The sequence below is a fragment of the Cygnus atratus genome, chromosome 10 (genome assembly GCF_013377495.2).
Source record: "Cygnus atratus isolate AKBS03 ecotype Queensland, Australia chromosome 10, CAtr_DNAZoo_HiC_assembly, whole genome shotgun sequence".
NCBI lineage: Eukaryota > Metazoa > Chordata > Aves > Anseriformes > Anatidae > Cygnus > Cygnus atratus.
This window is the reverse complement of record NC_066371.1, coordinates 12777613-12797131: the sequence shown is the minus strand read 5'-3', so window position 1 is coordinate 12797131 and position 19519 is coordinate 12777613. Positions and strand designations below refer to the sequence as shown.

The following is a 19519-nucleotide window of genomic DNA, read 5'->3' as shown; positions in this document are numbered from 1 at the left end:
CCCCACCCTCTTTTTTTTAATCAGTCTGGAGCAAAAAATAATGCTTATCAAAACTCCTTTTTTTTTTTTCCCCAAAGGGTCAAGGTGGAAGAAGGTGAAATTATTATTTTTTTTTCTGATGATGATACCTAAGTGCAAAGAATGGCCTGAGTAAATACATGTATGTAGCATTAGCAGCTTAAGATTGGTGGTCTTAGGGTGTGAACTACGGAAAAAATCCACTGCCTGTTTCTAGCAATTAATGCCTATCCTGTTGGTAAGGATAATATTATATTGTGTTTTGACCTTTGGATAATATGACCTGAGATCTGCCTGTAGATACCTCTGGTTTGCATACACTGAAGGATCTGCCATTTGAAAAATTGCCTGATGGCTGTTTAAAGAATTAAAGCATCTAATTCTTATTCCCATATGAGATTTATCATGGGGGATATTTCTTGGGTGACAATCTAGAACCACTGGGGCTAGAAGGAAGTTCTTTTCGTACTTTGAAAAAATGTTTGCTTTAGAAGGAAATACGGTGCGTTGATTGATAACGTATTCCTGATTGGTGTGGGCTCCTTCCCTCTCTGGCTGTGCAGCTGCAAGGCTGAGGTTGCCAGCAGAGCTTTGCAGCTCCCTTCCCTGTGCTCCTGGTGCCCCCTGGCAGGTTGGTCATGTGGGCTTGCACGTGTTCTGAGTGCTTTTTTTATTGACAAAGAGATTTGAAAAGGCATTCAGGTTTCTTTACCTTGTCCGAAGAACAAACGTCGTGGGCATGGTGTTATCAGTGTGGTGTCCCTGCTGACTTTCTGAAAGTGATGGAAAATAACTGGAAAAAAGGACACTGAAAGACTTTGCATGGAGAGCTGTGCTGCAATAATTAGCTTGGTAAGTTTTGCCACGTTAGCAAAGCTTTTAATCTGCTAACCCAAGGTGCCATGGATGTGATTTTTGCCCTTCACTAAGACCAGTATAAATCATGAGTCACTGTTTTTGAAACTGCAATTACCGTGCTCCTGAACATCCTACCTGCGCTCTGCCGGGGCTGGGCTGGCTTTCCGGCCCCAGGAGGCTGCACAGATGGCTCACTAACATCCTCCAAGATCACCCATCAGAAGCAGCTTGTACCATCTATCGCGTCACTGGCAGACTCGTCTCAGTACGTGGATATGTGCTCTAGGTATTTCCTTCCTTAAGCTAGAAAAATGGTGAACGTTTTTTTAATGTCTAATCATTGATCTCAAAAGGACACCAGAATAATCAGCCTTTTGTTTGCAAATATTTGTTGCTGCCTGCTTTGGAAGTCTTGACCTGAGAGTGAGTTGCAAATAAATCCAGCCTCCTCCCAGACTATTTTCACTCTCACTTTTTTGGAGGTATGACTTGGCAGTGCCTTGAGTACAAATAAACTCCCAATTGTCAAATTTCTCCTCTGTTCTGGAAAATGAATTTTCCGTCTTTGGACGGAGCCGCACCCTTCTCTGACAGTGTTTTGTTTCCAGTTAATTACATTTGCTCTCTGTATGGAATGGTCAAGTTCAAAACACAGAATGGAAATAAATTTAATTTAGTACTTAATAAAAATGTTTTGCTCTTTACGTGACCCAGAGAAGTTTTCAGGAACAGGTGGAGGAGCAAAGTGCCCTGGTGACCTCCTGTTTTCAGTGTGGAGATGTGTGCAGTGAACTTACCACACTCTGTTAAGGAAATATTTGTGTTTTGGATCTCTTACAGAAATACTTGGTTTGATGTGATTAAAATTAGTGCAGTGTCACTTGTGCTTAGGAAGTTGTTTTGAGTTAGAATTTGTGCTTCTGCCTCTTTGTTGGCTGCATTGAGTTTATAGCACCATAGCATAAAACTTATCCCAGTACGGTCATTTTAACTGTAGTTTAGAAATGTGCTGAACATTTTAAAATCTATTGTGTTAATAAATAGTTTGGGAGCAGATGGTGTCAGAAAGCAAGGCGTCTCTGCTTTGCGTAAAGGAGAGGTGAATTACCTAGCTCTGCTCAGACGTGAGTACCAAACACTGCAGTCACATCGCAAGTCTTTGCAGGTGGAACCTGACCCTTACTAAAAGGAAGAAACCCCTTCATAAGTTCTTCAGGATTTTAAAAAGTTTTTATAGAGTTTTATTGTGAAAATTGCTTACCAGACCATACTTCAAGTTGGGAACGTTTGTGAAATCCAATGTGTGTTTTATCTGTATCTGACTGTGTGATCCCCGGGAATTTTCTCTGCCATAAACCAGCAGTAGTACGGCATTAATGACTGTAGGCAAACACTGCAGGACCTTATGCGGAAGGAGTGAAAACGAGGAAAGGTTAAACCAGCTGCAGCAAATCCTCCCTGTATTCTCTATACAGTTAAAAGTGAACACGTGAGAGGAGATTTTTTTCTTCGCAAGGAGTAGAGGAGCTTTGATGTAATGATTAACCAAAGGGAGAAACTTAGCAGTGTGGCAAGATAGCTAGCAGCCTTTGCAGTGCTGCACCGACCTCCGATTACCTTGGGTTGTGGATGAGAGTTGGAGTTTCTTGATACACCTACTAGCCTCGTGCTTTCTGCTGCTGTAAAGTAGATTTTCTCTTCTGGCTCTTCATCTGGCGAAGTATCGGGTAATCTTGTTGGCTTCTGCTTTTGTTTTCCATTTTCTTGCAAATGAAAAATATTGTTTGGTGATTTAATTAAATTTCTAAAGGAAAATTTCAATTTCAGTTAATTTTTTGTGTATCGGTTACCTAGTTACTTCAGGATTTTTGAGGAAGCAGAAACAATGGATAATGTTAGTGTTGAATTTCTTTTCCGAATTTTTTGCTGAGCCAGCTCCTGGTATTATTTCAAGATTTCTTTTTTTTACCTTTTTTATAATCTATCTTCTGCTTTTTCTGTCAATTCTGCCTGTCCTCCAGTGTCTTCCCACTGAAACAGTTCAGCATTTCTTTTAGTAGGTGTTATGGATCTTTGGGTTTCATTTTTATTTGTGACAAATTTTAATAATGTCAGCCTCTTAAAATTTAAGGAGTAGAAGAGATTTATGCCTTACTTCTGGTCTTAAATTTGAGCAAAGTTATGCTTAAACATGACAAACCTGCCTTTTTGTCACACTTTTCATCGCTATAGTCAGTGACAAGACTATGGTTTTTGTTTTTTGCTGTTTTTTTTTTTTAAATCCTGTACTCGAGCATTCCTATAAAGTTGGTTAGGGAAAGTAACTGTCATGTGTAATCACTTCTCTTGATCATGAATTTAGGAATAAGTAATTTAGTTCTCTGAATAGTTCTAGTGTTCTTCCCTGGTGCAGAAATTTAGTACAGGTGCTTTTCGCACATAAAGGTGAGAAACTGCAGTGATAAATTGCAGGCTTCTAGGAACATACATTTGAAAAGAAATTAGTTATGTGGGAACCTGTTCTTTGTAGAGCTAATAATTCTTTGCTTATTTTACCTGGATATCTGTTTCCAACAAATACAGTCTTCAGGACTGCACGCTTCAGGATGTTGTTTACTTTCATTATTGCAAAGTTCAAATATTTCATATTGCCAAAGTCCCATAAAAGTATTACAGCAAACAATAGCATTGAGCAGTTAGTTGAGTTTTGGAGGAAAGTATTCATGCAAGGGCATCAGGATTGATGAACGTTTCTGCAATTTTTTACACCTAGAGGTTCTTGTGCTATCTTAAGTGGTTATCCTGAAGAAGTTTGAATTTCTGGGTAATCACCTATTCAGTCTTTTTTTCTTTTTTCTTTTAGAGCCATGTTGAGTTGCAGTGTATTTCCATAATTGCTTTATACAGAGAACACAGTAACATTAAAAGGAATGCCAGAAAGTCACCTTGTCCATATGTTTGCCCCAGGTTAAGTCTTTGGTATAGTGATAGAAATTGATGTAAATTATACAAAGTAATCACTGGTATCACTGTGATAAATGATACATAGCCATATTAAATGTAATAATAATAATAATTCTTGTGTAATAAGAAAATTAGCTTTCTTAAGTAGAGCAGAACAACTACTTACTCAGCAACAAGTATAGTGTCCTTCTGGAAAACCTGTTTTTTATCCTTTACTGTTTGTATGAATCTGTAACACTAGCCAGGTTTTTAATATGAAGCTACAGGATTATTTTTTTTCAAAGTATCTGTATGTTGTAAAAGATATTGTCATCTGTGACAGCAGCCATGCAAAACAAGTCTCTTTGTTATATTGCATTTGTAGTCTAATGAGTCAGTCTGGGCATCTCAGGACCATGTGAGTAACCATTCTCAGGACTGCACTTTATTGTTCGTTTCCTTTAGCTTAGCACTTGCAGCAGCAATATACCTTAAAATATCTCAGCATCTTCAGGCTGAAAATTCACTTTTTTTTCCCCCTCAAGAACATTGTGTGAAATCAGTAGTGAGTTGGGAAATTGGTCCTGTTTCTGTTTTCAGAATGGAATTGCTGCTGCTTTTCCAATGCTGTTAATGCCCGTAGCTATTTTGTGAGTTACTTACCAAGGGGTTTTAAAACAGGCCGTATGTGAAGTGACTGACGTTAAGATTCAGCTCTGAAGAAAATTAGTTGAAATCTTTTCTAGTTGTCCTAAAGTCATCCAGCATTTGTAGCTGAAGGCTGATTTGGGGGAATTCTCATGAACTGTGAGGACAAAAGTTAAGTAAAAGAGGTATTTTAAAGAGTAGTAATTAGTAACTATGGTGACAGATGTCTTACAGTAGCAAGTCAGTCAGCTATATATAAACCAAATTACTTGTAAATCAGAAATCTTCCTCTAGATCTCATCTCTTTAAAAATAGTCTTTTGCATCAAAACTAGTGACATTGATGTAGAGAGAGATCTATTTTTGCATAGTGTTCCCACATTTTTTGGTTAAAAAAAAAAAAAATCAAGGTTTTTCTGGAGTATCTTGTCATCTTGCTCCTCCTGATTGTGCCTGCATTTCTGGATTATTTGCATAATCTACGGACAGAACAGTGTTCGTGAGTAACTTTTACCTTTTTAAACCAGCTTATTCCACATCTTCTGTTCACCACAGAAAAGTTTATTCAGTAAGCAGAACGAATATTGTGCATTGTGCCTAGGATTGCTTCAGGTCACATCCTTCAACGTCAGTCTTCTACGTGGATGTTGATTATGGAAGTTTGAGTTATGAAGTGTTCCTGTGCAGTAGAGGATGTTCAGGACTCATCCTCTCATCCTTCTATTCTATGATGGGGTGTTTTATGGCATTTTTCGGTTACAGAATGATTATTGGAGGTATTAAATTCACAGCTGTCAAACTAGGTTATAAATTGTTTCTAAGAAGAGTTTGTGAGGTTAATAGAGTGCTGGCAGTTATGCCAGAGGAGTGTGAGGTCAGGTAAGTTAGCAAGGGTAGTCAGCCTTTCTGATGATGCTTCTATTCTTCTTGGTTGGTTCCAGTTTAAAAAAAAAAAAAAAAAGAGAGAGAGAAAGATGGGAGCATCTTTTGTGCAAAGTTTTGGATGAGTGCACAAGCACAGAGTAAAAGCACTGCTCTCAGTGTAAAATATCACTTTAACATTGGTATCTTATCTGTGTCTCATATAAAAGGATATTTTCTATATAAACTTCCCATCACACTTCTTTTTGCCAGAAGTTATGTTGTTCTAGGTGTTGATAGCTCCTTATAGAGCTAAAGCAAATAAAAGAAACCTGGAAGTGGGTTAGTGATGGCCATACAGTTCTGTACTGACCGGTGTTCCAGGAACCGTGACACGCTTTGTTCACTAATATTTTATGAAAGCAAATCTGATGTAGTTTTTCAATGTTTTCTAAGTTTATCTCCAGTTTCAGATAGCTGTCTTTGTAATACAGACAACTCCGTATTCTGGTTGCAAGATGTACTTTGCAGACTTAAGAATCTGACATAGAGCAATCGCTTGAAACCAGACAGTTGGCATTGTAAGTGCGGGCAGTTCTCTGGCATGCTGTTCTCAAAGAAAAAAAAAAATTCTGAAACTGCTCTGAGTTGTTCAGCTGTACTTGCCATCGAGCCAATTTATCTGCTCCTTCCCCATCACAGGAAGCAGAAAACTAGGGTGGCGGTGGATTCAGCTGTCCCAGTTCTTCCGTCCATTGCCACATGTGAGTTGAAGATACCATTCACCTTGGCTCTGAATGGTACAATGGGTGTGAAAGGTGTGTGGGACTAGTTTGGACCTGTAGGCAGCAATCCATAATTACAGTACGCTTTGGGAGATAAATAGTAGAGAGATTATTCCACAGTCTTTTATTTATATCCATAAGCTTTAAATTGTGACCATGATTTTTTTTATTAAACTGGAGAACTTGGATTGTGATTTAGTTGGAGGTCCTGAAGTTATACTTTTAGCCATCTTCTGCCAATCTGTTCTATATAATTACTCTGAACAATACAACAATATAAGTTGAGAATTTTATTTAATAATAAATAGCCCAAACCATTTACATAAAACTCCTTTATGTGCCACATAGATCATTCTAAAGCTGAATAATTAAACATTTTTTTATTTTTTTAATGGTGTTTCAATTAATTTATATTAGGAAATGGTCATTATTAAAAAATTCTCTTGAAGTAAATGTTTGGCATCCTGTTTGTGAATTTTCCTGATCTAAAGATTACGCGTTGAAGAATGGCATAGTGTTGTTGACCATAGGTAACCTTGAGTCCTGAACTTTTCATCTTCAAACAAGTAAGTTACAACTACTAGCAAACACGGGGTTTTAGTACTGGCTTAGAAAGTAACTACTTCTGCCTGATTGGCCTGACAGGTAGGAGGTGGTATTAACTCTGCAAACATGGGTTTTGGTGGGTTTGTTGTTGTTCTTGTGTGCGCGAGTGCTTTCAGTATACCATTATTTAGAATTGTGGTAAGTGTATACTCGCCAGCTAAAGTAAGAATTATGTCAAGAAGAGGTCAAAAGAACGAACTGCACTGAAACGTTTGCAGGTACAACACATCTGGAAATGTTTGCTCGGTTTTATTGAGAAAGGTGACCTTTTGATACAAAGGCAAACACTGGAGTAACTTGAGGCTGGACGTAGACATATGTTCTGGGCGCAGGTTGAGCTGTTAGCGTCTGGCTGCTCCGCATCTCCCCTTTGCCTGAGGTGGTTCCTCCTCCCCTGCCTCTTGGCTTCCTTGCCCCGTTGCAGACCCTGTGCCCATTTCAGGCAAAGGCGGCTGAGTTAGCTCAAACAAAGCTCCGCTGAATGACAGGGCCCGTAGTGAATTTGAAAGCACTCGAACTATCAGGGCATGGCAAGCTGCAGAGGGATTAATACTTCAGAGCACTTCAGCCACATCCAGAAAAGGTTGTCTGTTTATACCCTGACTGAGTTATGCAGGCACAAAGCTGCTTTTACTGCTGCAGTTTATTTTGCTTGACAACAGATAGGAGCAACCAGCAGGGTTGTCCTGGCAGTACAGTCAACAAACCTTCAAGGTGTAAACAGACACGAGCCACTTGGGCAGCAGAAGAGCGGTTCCCTGCTGTCCTCTCCTTCCTGCCCCTTGGGCCTGCTGGCAGCTTTGGACGTATGGCACCGAATTCCTGGGGATACCTGAGGACTTCAGCCTTTTTCAACAGAAATGGTGGATTTAGGTTAGGCTTACATCCTAGTTGAAAGCTTAGGGGGAATATTTTTGCCCAGTCTTGTATCAAAGAAGATTTTTGTTCTTTTTTTCCTTAATGCATGGAAAGAGTGGTTAAATTTATTTTCCAAACAGGCTACTGTAAACTAAAAAGCAACTTTTGCTTCTCTCTGGGCACCTTCAATAATTATGGTCTCTGAATAACCTGCTGCTTCTCCTTCAGTCCAAACAATCTGCGTGGCAAATCCCTCTCTTCGGCTTGTCACTTGTAGTTTCACAGCATGTGCGTGCCTCAGGTAGCTGGTAGAATCCCTTTAAAAAGAGATTTGCTGAGAACTCAGAAGTTGATGCCCTAGTTTTGTGTCCACATTGTTCAAGGAGCTGGAGTTCAGTGAGCAATGAGCTATTAGGTCCATGTGTTTAGCAAATATAAAACTAAATAGAAAAGCAGTTTTGCTTGATGTACCCCACCCTGTGAATTATGCTTGCTTATGGAGAAAAATACTTCTACTTCCTTGATAGGTGGGTGGAGTTAGTCGAGTGAGAGGAAAGGAATTTAGGATGTGTCTAAGCAGACCAGAATGAGGAACTCAATCAATTGAATCTGGAGATAATTTAGCATTTGAACTTCTCATCTATCTTACAGCCAAAGGAGCGACCTGGAATTCATTGTGGTTTGTACAGTGTACTCTGTTAGCAGAAGTGCTGTTCCCAAATCCAGAAAATACTCGGTGTTAATACTTTATGGAATATAAAGTGATCTACTAATTGTATGGGAGAAGAAAATTTTGGCTGCGGTGTGATAAATGTTGGCCATGTTGGTTTGACCCCATTATGTATTGTTTTAAGATCCTTGTGCACAATTCAGGTTGTGCACAAGCAATGTACTTCACCTCACAGTAGAATACTCAGCGTGAAGCAAAACCACAGTTGTGTTATTTAGATCAATTTTTCACTAAGTATTACTAAAAGTTGAGTATTCCAACTTTTACAGTCTCATTTATTTGCTGCATTTGTGTATTGGCTTTAGTCCTCAGGGGCTGTGTTTGTAATACCAGCATTAATCATTCCGTGAGTGGTCTTTTAGTTTGTAGCATGGTAAGGGGGAAGAACCTCTCATCTTCAGCTGCAGCATTTCTGGCTTTACTGTTCTAGCTGACAACCTTGCTGCACCTTTGTGGTAGTAAATACAGCAAAAAGGAATTTGTCATCTCCTTTGCATCAGAATTTGACATTTAAATCTTGCTGGACTAAATTGATGCCTTCAAGTCTGTGAAACAGGGCTCTGAAGTGCGTGGGAGTTGTGCATGCTTCTTTCACACAGGAAATAAAGATGAGGAAAAGGGTAACCGAGGAAGCCCTGAAATGGGGAGATTCTTTCCATATTATTTGTCTAGGCATGTAATGTATTGAATTAATAAGGTATAGGCAATGGCCTACATTTTGGTGCTTATTATTTACTTAATAATTTAGGAATAAGGGTGATGTGCAAGTTAATGCTGTGGTCTGTGTCTGCGTTTTTAGAGAGAGTTCACTCCTCTTCGTGAAGTGGGTCTTAGATCTGCAGAGGCAAATTGCCTCAGTTCTTCAGTAATTCTTCTCTCTTTAATTCTCGGTGTAATTGTCCTCAACAGAAGTTTGAGGTCGAGGGAGTAGCAGTAGTGTACTCTTAAATGGAAAAGGATGGCTTTGTGTAGTGATTGCGAATGTTCTGCGAGTCTGTCTCGCAAAACAATTGCCGTGCTTTGTTTACTGCCTTATTGCATTATTGGTGTGTTTCCATTCTGGAGGCTTGAGGTTTCTGTTCATTGTATTGTACTTGCAGTAGTTAGATCATGAGTTTTTGGAAAAAAGAACACTATTTGAATGATCAAGAACTCATCAATAGAGTACTTACTCTTAAAACATTGGTTTCTTCTAGGCTAGTATGTGAAGCCCTCATTCTCCACCTTTACCTTGGGCTTTGCAATGAAAAGCTACGCAATAGACAGATCTCTTATCTTCAGCTTCTGCATGTGTGATTGATTATTATACACTGCTGGGTTTTGAGATCTTAATCTTGTTCTGAGAAAGCTAAAACGTTAAACTAGCAAGTTAACTGATGATTTATTTGCCTACACTTTAGGCTAATTCTAGAACTTCATGTTAAATTTCTAGGTTGATCCTTAGGGAAATAATGCAGTGTACTGAGAGAAATGCTGTATATAGTCAAAATGAAGGTGTAAGAAGGGAGTGCTATAAGCAAGTCTTGTAGAAGAGACTAAAACAGAAGCACATCGGTTGTTTGTTTTGCCCTAGTGTTGTACTGTAATTAAATTCAAGTAATTAAATCACTGGAAGAGCGTGCTTCTCTCTTTCAAGATCTTCAGTGCATCTCTGACCCCGTCCTTTGTCTTTTCTGAGATCCGTCGGAAGTGTCTCATCCTATACCAGAACTGCATATGGCTTGGAAGCACAAGCTAAGTAAGGAGTTACCTTCAGCCTACCTGCTGGAAATAGTGTGTTATCCTAGTATCTGTTAATCAGAGTGATTTTTTTTCCTTTGGTTTTATTTCATTGAAGAAAAATATTTACATATTTCATATGTAAAGCTAGAATCTGGCCTTCTGGAACATCACAATTCTGTAACTTCCTAATATCAGCTAGAATGCATACACTGTGCGTAAATTTCATGTATTGTCGTAGTGGTGAGCTGTCTCGGGAAGATTTTTTCTGTTTCAGTACTTAGAAAATACTAGGATTTTTTTTATATAGGGGGAAAAAATGCATAGTGCTATCTATCTAACTGCATGAAAGTAAAATGTGTTCTGTGATTTAGCAAGCTGCTGGTACTCTTTTGAGTCATTGACCTAGAAAGCAATGGAATTTAAATGGAGTAAGATTTTTTTATCCAACACAGGTCAAAGCAGAGGAGGTACTTTTTTCACTTTGCAGAACTGAACAGTAACTTGAAATATGAGCAATGCTACATAATGCTCATAAAGTGTTGTGGAAACAGAAATCTAACTTTTTGGAACTTAACGCCGTTTCTGAATAATACGGGCTGTCCTGGAGAAGTTTGAGTGTACAGATGAACTGCAAATTTTACTCTAAAATAGTCTCCTTAAATTTTGTGGAAGCAGTGTGGTAGGACATCCACAGTTAACTGAGTTTATTAATGAGGTGTAAATGGGAGAGGATGTAAATGAACATAAACCCATAAATGACTATGGAAGAAAAGTGGGATGGATTTTTTTTTTCTGTCTGAGAAGGTGTTAGGATACTGGAGAGTGAGTTTTTTAAATAACTCCATATTGCCTTGTTGTACCCTAAGTGTAGTTGTCCGCACTAAGGATGCGCTAATTCTTTAACAGGCCTCCAAAGCTGAGGTGCTCTGAGCGCCCATGGTCTGTCCTCTGAAGTGCTGTAGTAGTTAAGGTAAGGCATGGAAGGGCTGAGCCTCCAGCATGATCTGAAGAGAGGTAGGGATTGCAAAAGCAGGTATAATTAGGTCAGTATATGCTGCCCTTTTTTCTGGCACTACCAGCTTAAGCACCTCCTCGTACAACTCATACAACTCTCAGAGCTGGTTTGCTGGAGCTAAATAAAGGCTCGAGCCAGAACAGCAGAGGAGGTGGTGGTGTGAAACTCAGCGATGAGCAATGGGAAAGTGAAATGTTTGGTTAGTCTTTAAGCTGGTTGCTGCTGAAGTTTGTCAGTTTGCACTGAAAATCAGGAAGAACAGCTGATGCTGCTTTCACAGAAGGCCCTGTATTACCTACCTGCAGCGTAACAGGCATCTGGGGAGTTGGGGAACCCACCTAGTACATGGCACATTTCAAACTGTATTAAATACCACTATCCTACCATAAATGCTACTTAATGCATACAAGTGTCTGTTTCAGGGCTTGTGCTTGGGTTTGGTTCATGAGGATAACTTCTAACAATATTACAAAAGTGGTGGAGAAATTGACCTTTGAGAAAGACCATGTCAACTGGTGAAAACTAGTAGGGAAATAACATTTGGACTTGGTACAAGAAAGGGACCATTGCTGGGCTTGCTGGCCAGTCGCTGCACTGAAGACAAGACAGCACTTAGGAAGAAGGTTTCAGTTGAAGTCAGTGCACTTCTACCCAGACAACAGCTCATTAACATATTGCTGGTATTACCGATTTCTTCACTAGCTGCAAGAAGCAGAGTAGTTTAATCCTGTTTATAAAAACTTCAAGACGTTTAAAGAGCATCACTTTTCTAAAATTTACATAATGAAATTCAGTAACGTGTATTTTAATGGACATCAACTTGATAATATCAAATCTAATGTGTATTTCTTAGAGCCATTTATTTAGCTTTTTTTCCCCCACTTTAAATTTTGTGACTCCACTGGTATTTTGTAAGTTTGGTGTTGCTGATGCTTTGTTGCACTCCCTTTCCCCCGGTAACTCTTCTGTATTTCTCTGTGCTATATTGTCTGTGCTTCACCTGCTGGTTCTGCAGAAATGTGTTTACAAGGGGCAGTGATGAATCAAAAATTTAGAGGAGTAAGAGGCAGGTATTATGCATAGGAAAGAAAAGGGTGGGGAAAAGCAAATAACATGTTTGTTTCTCCTTGCCTGTGACTCACTTTTTCGTAACAGAAGGATTTTTCAAGTGGAGCAGAACACTAATTGAAAACAAACAGGATGTAAAAATAATTACCTCTGCACGGAACCATGAGAGGGTTGAAGACTTTCAGATTAGTAAATTAATGAGCTAATTAATTTGATTGACTTTAAACTGTTATAAAAGCTATATGACTATTATGTTTATATTAATATTTAATAATATATACAGACTACTATTTAAAGTGGGTGGGTCTGATTGTTAATACAATGAATGCAGGTGATATTTCTTGATCTGTCCATAATTCATGTTTACCTTCCCCTTTATGAGCATATGACTAATTGATTTTTTTCTTTAAGACCAAAGGCGTATCTCTTAGAAAAAAGTCTTTCATGTATTGCTTTTCATGTTACCATCTAGCTGAGCTTTCCTGTTTTGGCATTCACCTTACCTGCTGTATTGAGTCCCAGCTTCTGGACGCAGTGGCATTTAAGCCCTCAGGTTAGGGACGCTACTTTATGCCACTCTGGACAAGCACGTGTGTCATGTGCTTGCTGTCATTTCCAAGATGAGATCTGAAGAGTACCAGAGCTGGTCTCTCCATTTTAAGACCACATTTTCCTTCAATATTTTTGGGGTGCTATATTTGTCACTTTTTTTTTTGAGGAATATGATAATAGAGACAAATAAAAGCATGTTGTTTTTTTTTTCCACAGAATTCTAAAAAAAAAAAAAAAATCTTCAATTGCTTTCATGGGTAAAACATGGGAATACCCTCATTTCTGAAGGCAACGCTTGTCCCCCAGCCTTATACTTATTTGGGACATGATGAGATTCCTTACAAGTGCAGGCAGTCAGGGACTTCTAGCATCCCATAAGGATCCTTTAATAACTGGCATTGTCTTGAACTCCCGAAAATGGCTCACGTAGCAGAGCTCCACCTGGCTGTTTAATAACATTCCAGTCCCCTCTTTCATGCTGTCTGCTGAACAGGTCTTAGCCAGTGGCACCGGTCCTCTGCCAGGTGACTCACCTGCGAGGTAACCTTTCCTCAGATGCAGCAGTTCCTCTGACTAGAAGTCTTGTGTCATAAGCCATTTCAGATTCAGTAAGTGGCTATTAAAATTGAATTAATTCTATAAATGGATATTTGCAAAGGTACTTGATGATGCAGCAATCTTAAGATTAACATAATAGTGTGAACTAGTTTCCCTGAGAAGTGAAGGCATCCTCATTTTGTTTTCCTTAGTTTCACTGAAGTGTTACTGCAGTTCCTGAATCCTGTCGTCTTCCAAATCTTTTCTGTCCACCCTCAATGCTAGTCTTCCCTCCAGCACATTTGTATCATGGAATATTGCCATCATAAACTGTATGCAGTTAGAATCGTTGTGAACTAACATAAATCCTTACATAAAAAGTGTTGCTAACAATATCTGATTCTTTCCATGCAGGCAGTAGGTTAAGTATAGTTCATAGCAATTATTTGCATAATGTATGTGCTGGTATTCAATTGTATGTTAAACAATTAAAAATCAAATAAAAATATTTGTTTATAATGTAAAAGTGTTACATCCTGAGGAGAATATCTTGATTTTAATCCATTACTTCTCTTTTACATTGGGTATCAAGCTATATTTTAAAGCAAATAAAAATTTACTGGAGCTCTAGTTTCATCATACTTGTTTTTTTTTCTGTATAATTTACTACACTTACTACTCTTTTTGTTTGTTTTTACAGTTCTATCTTCAAGACACTAAAAGTAGTAATGGTACCTTTATTAATAGTCAGAGACTGAGTAGAGGATCTGAGGAGAGCCCACCATGTGAGATTATGTCAGGTGACATCATCCAGTTTGGTGTAGATGTGACGGAGAACACGCGGAAAGGTAAGGGTATGGATCTTTTCTTTTTCTTTTCCCCAACTATATTTATTAGAACATCTTACTGCAGTGTAAACTTCAAGAGTAAACGGTATTCCTGTTGTAAGAAAGGAAAAAGTTTTTCCTTTTTTTGGTTCCCTTCCCTCTTTTGTGCTGGCGGTGAGTCTGCAGGGTAAGTTAGATCAAGAAACTGATTTGCTGAAAACACTAGCTCTGTCCCTCTCCTCCACCCTGACAACTAGATTTTCTGCTGACTTGCTTCCCTAAACCACATTCTTGGGTGGCTGTATGGGTGCTGGTGTGTTTTTGACTAGGTAATGCAGATGCAGAAAAGGAGGCTCAGCTAGGACCATGTTGACCTGTTGTCTCACTTAAATTGACTTAGAGCAATTTTAAAACTTCAGTGTGAGCATGTGTGCATGGGGCTGTGTGCATAGTTCTTTTGGGTTTGGTTTTGTCACTACGTTTCTTTCAAGCATATGAACCCTAAAGTTTCAGCTGATAATGCGGCAAAAGTATGAAACTGAGTTTATTGATAACATGCTAAGCAGAGGTGTGGAACAGGGTAATTTTATTCTTGTCAAGGTATCTAAGTACTTTTTTTTCTATAACTGGTACTGCTTTTGGTTCCTGCAGGTACTTAAAAAATAAGGATAAAAAAAATCTGCTAGCTGAAAAATGAAGTGATGGGGTTTTGTTCGGTTTGGTTTTGTTCCTGTCCCCCTCCCAGTATGCACATTCAGGAGATCTCGTATTATGATAAAAGCTCTATGTCCTTGTTAATCAATTAAAAATGCAGCCTCAGTCTCTATTCTTTTGCATTTATGTACTGTGTCTCAGGAGCCATTTCTGTTTCTAAAGGCTGCTGGTCTGTGTTTGAATTATTAGATGGTAATCAATAGATGGTAATAAATATCATCAAGACTTGTAAGTTACATAATGGGTCTGCTACTTTTGTGGACATCAGTATTCTGGCCGTGTGTGGAAGGATCCTAATCCAGTAACTGATTTGGCAATAAAATGGCAGAACTGTCATCACTGCGTTTCTACTTTACTACTATCTGGAACAAGACCTTCATAGGCCTTATCCATGCTTATCCTTAAAGGAAAATATATTAGAAAAGGATGAACTGAAAGAATGTTAGATTTCTTTTGCTGATGGTAAAGTTTATATTTAAAGCACACAGACACACATGCACACAACAACAACAAAAAACATTGTACAGCAGTAGATTTTTTGAAGAGCCTTAAGTGAACAAAACAACTATGAAGCTCCCCCATCTCTTACTCATGAATTCTGTCTCTGTATTTAGCCAGATAAGTCTGAAGTATTGGAAGAAGGTTAATGAACACATGTTTAAAGAAAACACTATTTAAGCATGGAGGTGGCTAGTACTTTATCATGAAGAACTTCTGGAGCTATAGTATTTTTGAGTGATTCGTGATATTAAAGGTCATTAAAATGTTTCAGTTTTCTCAAAAATTATGTTATTGAAAATTTAACTCCTGGATGTTTATTTGGTATCATCTAGGATTTACTTAAAATGTTATTTCATCCGACACAACTGCAAATATTTATGAATACTAGTAGTATTCAGTGTATCAATAAGTCAAAGGAATACCTGGCATCTCCTGTGAACCTGGGACTGTCTATTTGATGTGGTACTGTCCTCACTAAAAGGAACCAAATTTGTTCGTGTCTATTCAGACCTAAAACAGTTTTTATTTTAAAATTTAGTTGGAAGAAAAAATTAGTTCCTTTGTTTTTTATCAGCAATTATTTGCAATTCATTTATGTGAAAGTTTGTGGAAGTTTCACTGTAAGCATAGTCACCTGAATTGACAGCAGTAGTTCTTCCCAATGTCTTTCTGTTAGCTTTACAGGACACGATCCATGTGACCAAGCTTCTGTGTCATGAGCGATCTGGTTTTGCTGCCTTCCTTTTGCTTTGAACATAGGAACTGTACTCCAGCACTGCTCATGAATGTGCTGAGCTAGCTAATGAGGAAGGTGTACAAGTTTGCTTTCTCGCCCTCTGTGCCTCCTCAAGCAATGAATGAAAATTGTATCATGCAGGGGCATGAAACAGCTGCATCACAGCTAAAAGTGGTTACACATGAATGCAATTGGAATGCATATAAAAGCTTTTTTTTCCACCAATTCATTGCAGTAATCTTAGATGTTACTGTTAACCTAACCTAGTAACAAAACACAGACATGAAAGGAGTTTTTAAATTAGTGGTTCCCTTTAAAACCATTTTGCATTCTGATATAGCACCTTACTTGCATAAGGCATCACAGCGTTTTGCTGTATGCAATTATAAGGTTATGACTGGATAGGCAGAGTGTATTTGGCTAGGTAAATTTTGAATTGCGTAAATATTGCTAGAATATATTTATTTTTATTTTATTGTTCAGGCTGTGTTTTAGTAAGTAATTTCCTTGCAAATATGACCTTGGTTTGGATCGTTAAAATAGTGGCATGTTCTGTAAATGATTTTTTTTTTTGGGGCTGTCTTATGTAAGCCACCGGTTCTTCCAAGTTCTGCTGCCGAGCTGAAGTCATTAACAGGCCTGAGAGAAATGTTTCCAGCCCTCCTGCTTCCTTATTCGTCCGCTTCTTGTTATTACTAGCGAGCACCCAGGCCTGCTCATTTCCCTATCCTTATTGCCGTGTCTATCTATTAATCACCCTACTGTGCTTTTCTCCCTGTGTTGGTGTGCTTTGGTTTATTTTCTTTTAGCAGTGCCTAAATGTCCCGCTCCTTGCCAGAACGCTATGAGAGTTAACAGTACCCACGTGGAAGGGAGCGAGGCTTTCCAGTGCCGTCAGTAATACCTGATGAGTGAGTTCAAATACAGTTTGTGCACTTTTTTCTGGTCAGGTTTAGACCCTTCATCCCTCTTTTTCTTGGCATGGAGTTGGTAAAAGCCTGTGCAGGTGCGGCAGCCGCTGCGTGCCGTGTCCCAGCTGCACGGAGCTAGCCAGGTGAAGTAACAGAGGCAGGCAGTCTCTTAGCACTTTTGGGGTTGCTGCCCTGACTGCTCTTTTCCCAGTAACACGTGAAAATGAAGACGAGAGCATCATTTGCCAGTAATCTGTCTATCCATGAAGCAAAAGTTTTGAGACAAAACAAAACCAAAACCTAAGATAAAAACCCCTTTTTGTGCTGCTTTCCAGTCGGCTCTGTCAGGTTTCCTGCAAGCAGAGAGTTTTCCCTTCTTTGCCCTTGGTCTCGCCGCCCACCCCCCGGCGCTCCCAGGCCCCGCTTCCCCCGGGCCTTTCAGCGCCGAGCCGCGGGCGGGCATCGCCCTCTGCTGCCTCCTCGCAGCCGCCGCGGCTCCACGGCCGGACCGGGTCCTGTCAGCGGGGCCGGGCCGAGAACCGAGCCCTGAACCGAGTCGAGCCGGGCCGAGAACCGGGCCGGGCCTCAGGCCCCGCTGCGACCTCTTCACACCGCGTCCCTCGCGTCCCTCAGCCCGGGAGGTGAGTGCAGGCAAGCGGGCAGTGGTACGGGGCTGAGGGACCTGCTGTGGCTGGAGGGGCATTTCCCTGCCCTTTTGGCAACCACAGGTCTCTTTTTTTAATTTATTATTGTTTATTCTGAAGGAAATAATAGAGGCAGGAGGTAAAGCAATTCATACTATCCTCTCCAGCTGCCACTATAATGCTTAATATGTTGCTTTACCTTTCCCTTAGGCTGTCTGATTTTTCTTCTGTTTACCCTTTAGCTATTGGCTCATTATAGAGTAAGATTTTGTTTTATTTCTTGTTTTATAAACCAATCAAAATGCGCAATGCCTTTTCACTGTCACTATTTCAGTCACTATTAAGTCCCCTATTTATTTATTTAACACCAAAAAAGCTTTAGATTTTAGTATGTTTTTTCAGTGTGAACGTTAAGGGAAAAACTTCAGAATTACATAATCTCACAGTGTGCTTACCTGATACACGGTGCAGCGGTAAGGCTGTCTGTTACCTTTGATTTCACATACCCTAATATTTTCTGCCTGAAATCAGTAGTTTCCTTATGATGCCTTAAAGGAAAAGAGCCTTCCATGTGAAAGCTATGTGAGTACAACATGCTACAACTAATATTGCTAATGTACCTTTATTTATTTTTTATACTGTTTTCTCGAGAACAGATTTGTAAATTCTGCAGAAAAAAAAAAAGACCACCAAACCCATGGATCAATTTTTTTCAAGAATAAGGTCCTGTTTGTTCCTTGCTGGCATGTAAATTTAATGTTTCAACTTAAAGCAACTGAAGGCACTATAGCCAAAAGGATATTCCTCCAAAGTACGTAGCTTTTAGTACTGAATGCAGGTTAAGGAAGAACTCTTTAGTTGGATCATCTCCTGTATTTTTAGATTCTATTCAGGTAGCTTCCTCAAAGACCTGTCTCTTTTCCCTGGAGTACTACCGTTGCCCTAAAACACCCATTGCCCTTTTTTTCAAAGCCAGTTTAACTGTTTTGCTGATATTAATAACCATGAAAGTAGAGCAGCTGTGTCTTACATGTTGGTGGGTTCCTTAGGTGTAGTGATAGAAGACCATATACTTACTTGGATCCAGCTTGCTGGGGTGTTTTGCAAACAACTTCTATCTTTCTTTCTGTGAGACTGAGAAGATTTACTTCCCAAATCATAGAACTACACAAGAAAAAAAAAGCTGTAATTTGACTGTTTGCAGTCTTACTGAAAATGGTATCAGTATAATTTTGGGAAACGTGGAGAGAGATTGATCTTGATGTTTGAAGAATATTTGAAGAATCTTGAGTATCCTGAATATTTGGAGAGTCAAATACTCTATTTTCTCCTCTTATTCTTCAGGATCTTTCATCAGTTCAAAAGATCCTGAATTAAGTCCTGGAGAAGCAAGCTTTCTCTTTCTGAAATGAAAGGTCTCATGACTAGGGCTGTGTATTTCAGATACATACTACAAGCATACAATAGTAGAGAGATATTGTCCTGAATGCCGCTGGTGTTCATAGTGCCCAAGAGGATGTTCCTGTACTCTCTTCTGTGCTTCCTTTTTGATCCTCGTGTTTGTAAATAGTGATTACTTGGCAAGTTCCAAATGCCAAATGAGTGTCTGGTGACATAAATTGTTTGTTACCTCTGAAGTCTCTAGATACAGGAGTTGTGTCAAAAAGCTATCTCATTGTTATGTTTATACTTCTGTATTCCTGTTAACTAACACAGGTAAGATGCATTCTTTTTTTCCCTTGTTTTATGAACCAAATATAATGTTTTAACTCACTGCAGTGAAGAAATCTTGCAGGCATTGCTCATTTGGAAGAATTGGAATTGCAACTGCTTCATAGGCCAGGACCAAGTACACAGCCTAAACTGTTCAAGTTTCTAATGGTAAAGTTTCCTGTCTCCAGAGAAGGGCTGAGAAGGCAGACCAAAGTACTGGTGCTTGAAGGCATTTATGCCTTTTCTTGTTCACCAGCCTTGGAGTTTCTTAAG

The 19519-nt window shown here is 39.2% G+C and overlaps 1 protein-coding gene across 36 annotated transcripts in view; it reads left to right on the top strand.

The window, feature by feature from the left end:
* The window catches only part of SLMAP (sarcolemma associated protein), an 84868-nt gene that overhangs the window by 21306 nt on the left and 44043 nt on the right, over positions 1-19519 (top strand). For 22 of the 36 annotated variants that reach the window (XM_035546549.1, XM_035546518.1, XM_035546567.2 and 19 more), the window contains exon 3: positions 13901-14048. In XM_035546549.1, the coding sequence (XP_035402442.1) occupies positions 13901-14048 (148 nt within the window). Of the gene's footprint in view, positions 1-13900; positions 14055-19519 lie in introns of all 36 variants that reach the window. The other 14 variants (XM_035546556.1, XM_035546548.1, XM_035546550.1 and 11 more) reach the window with 1 other exon arrangement.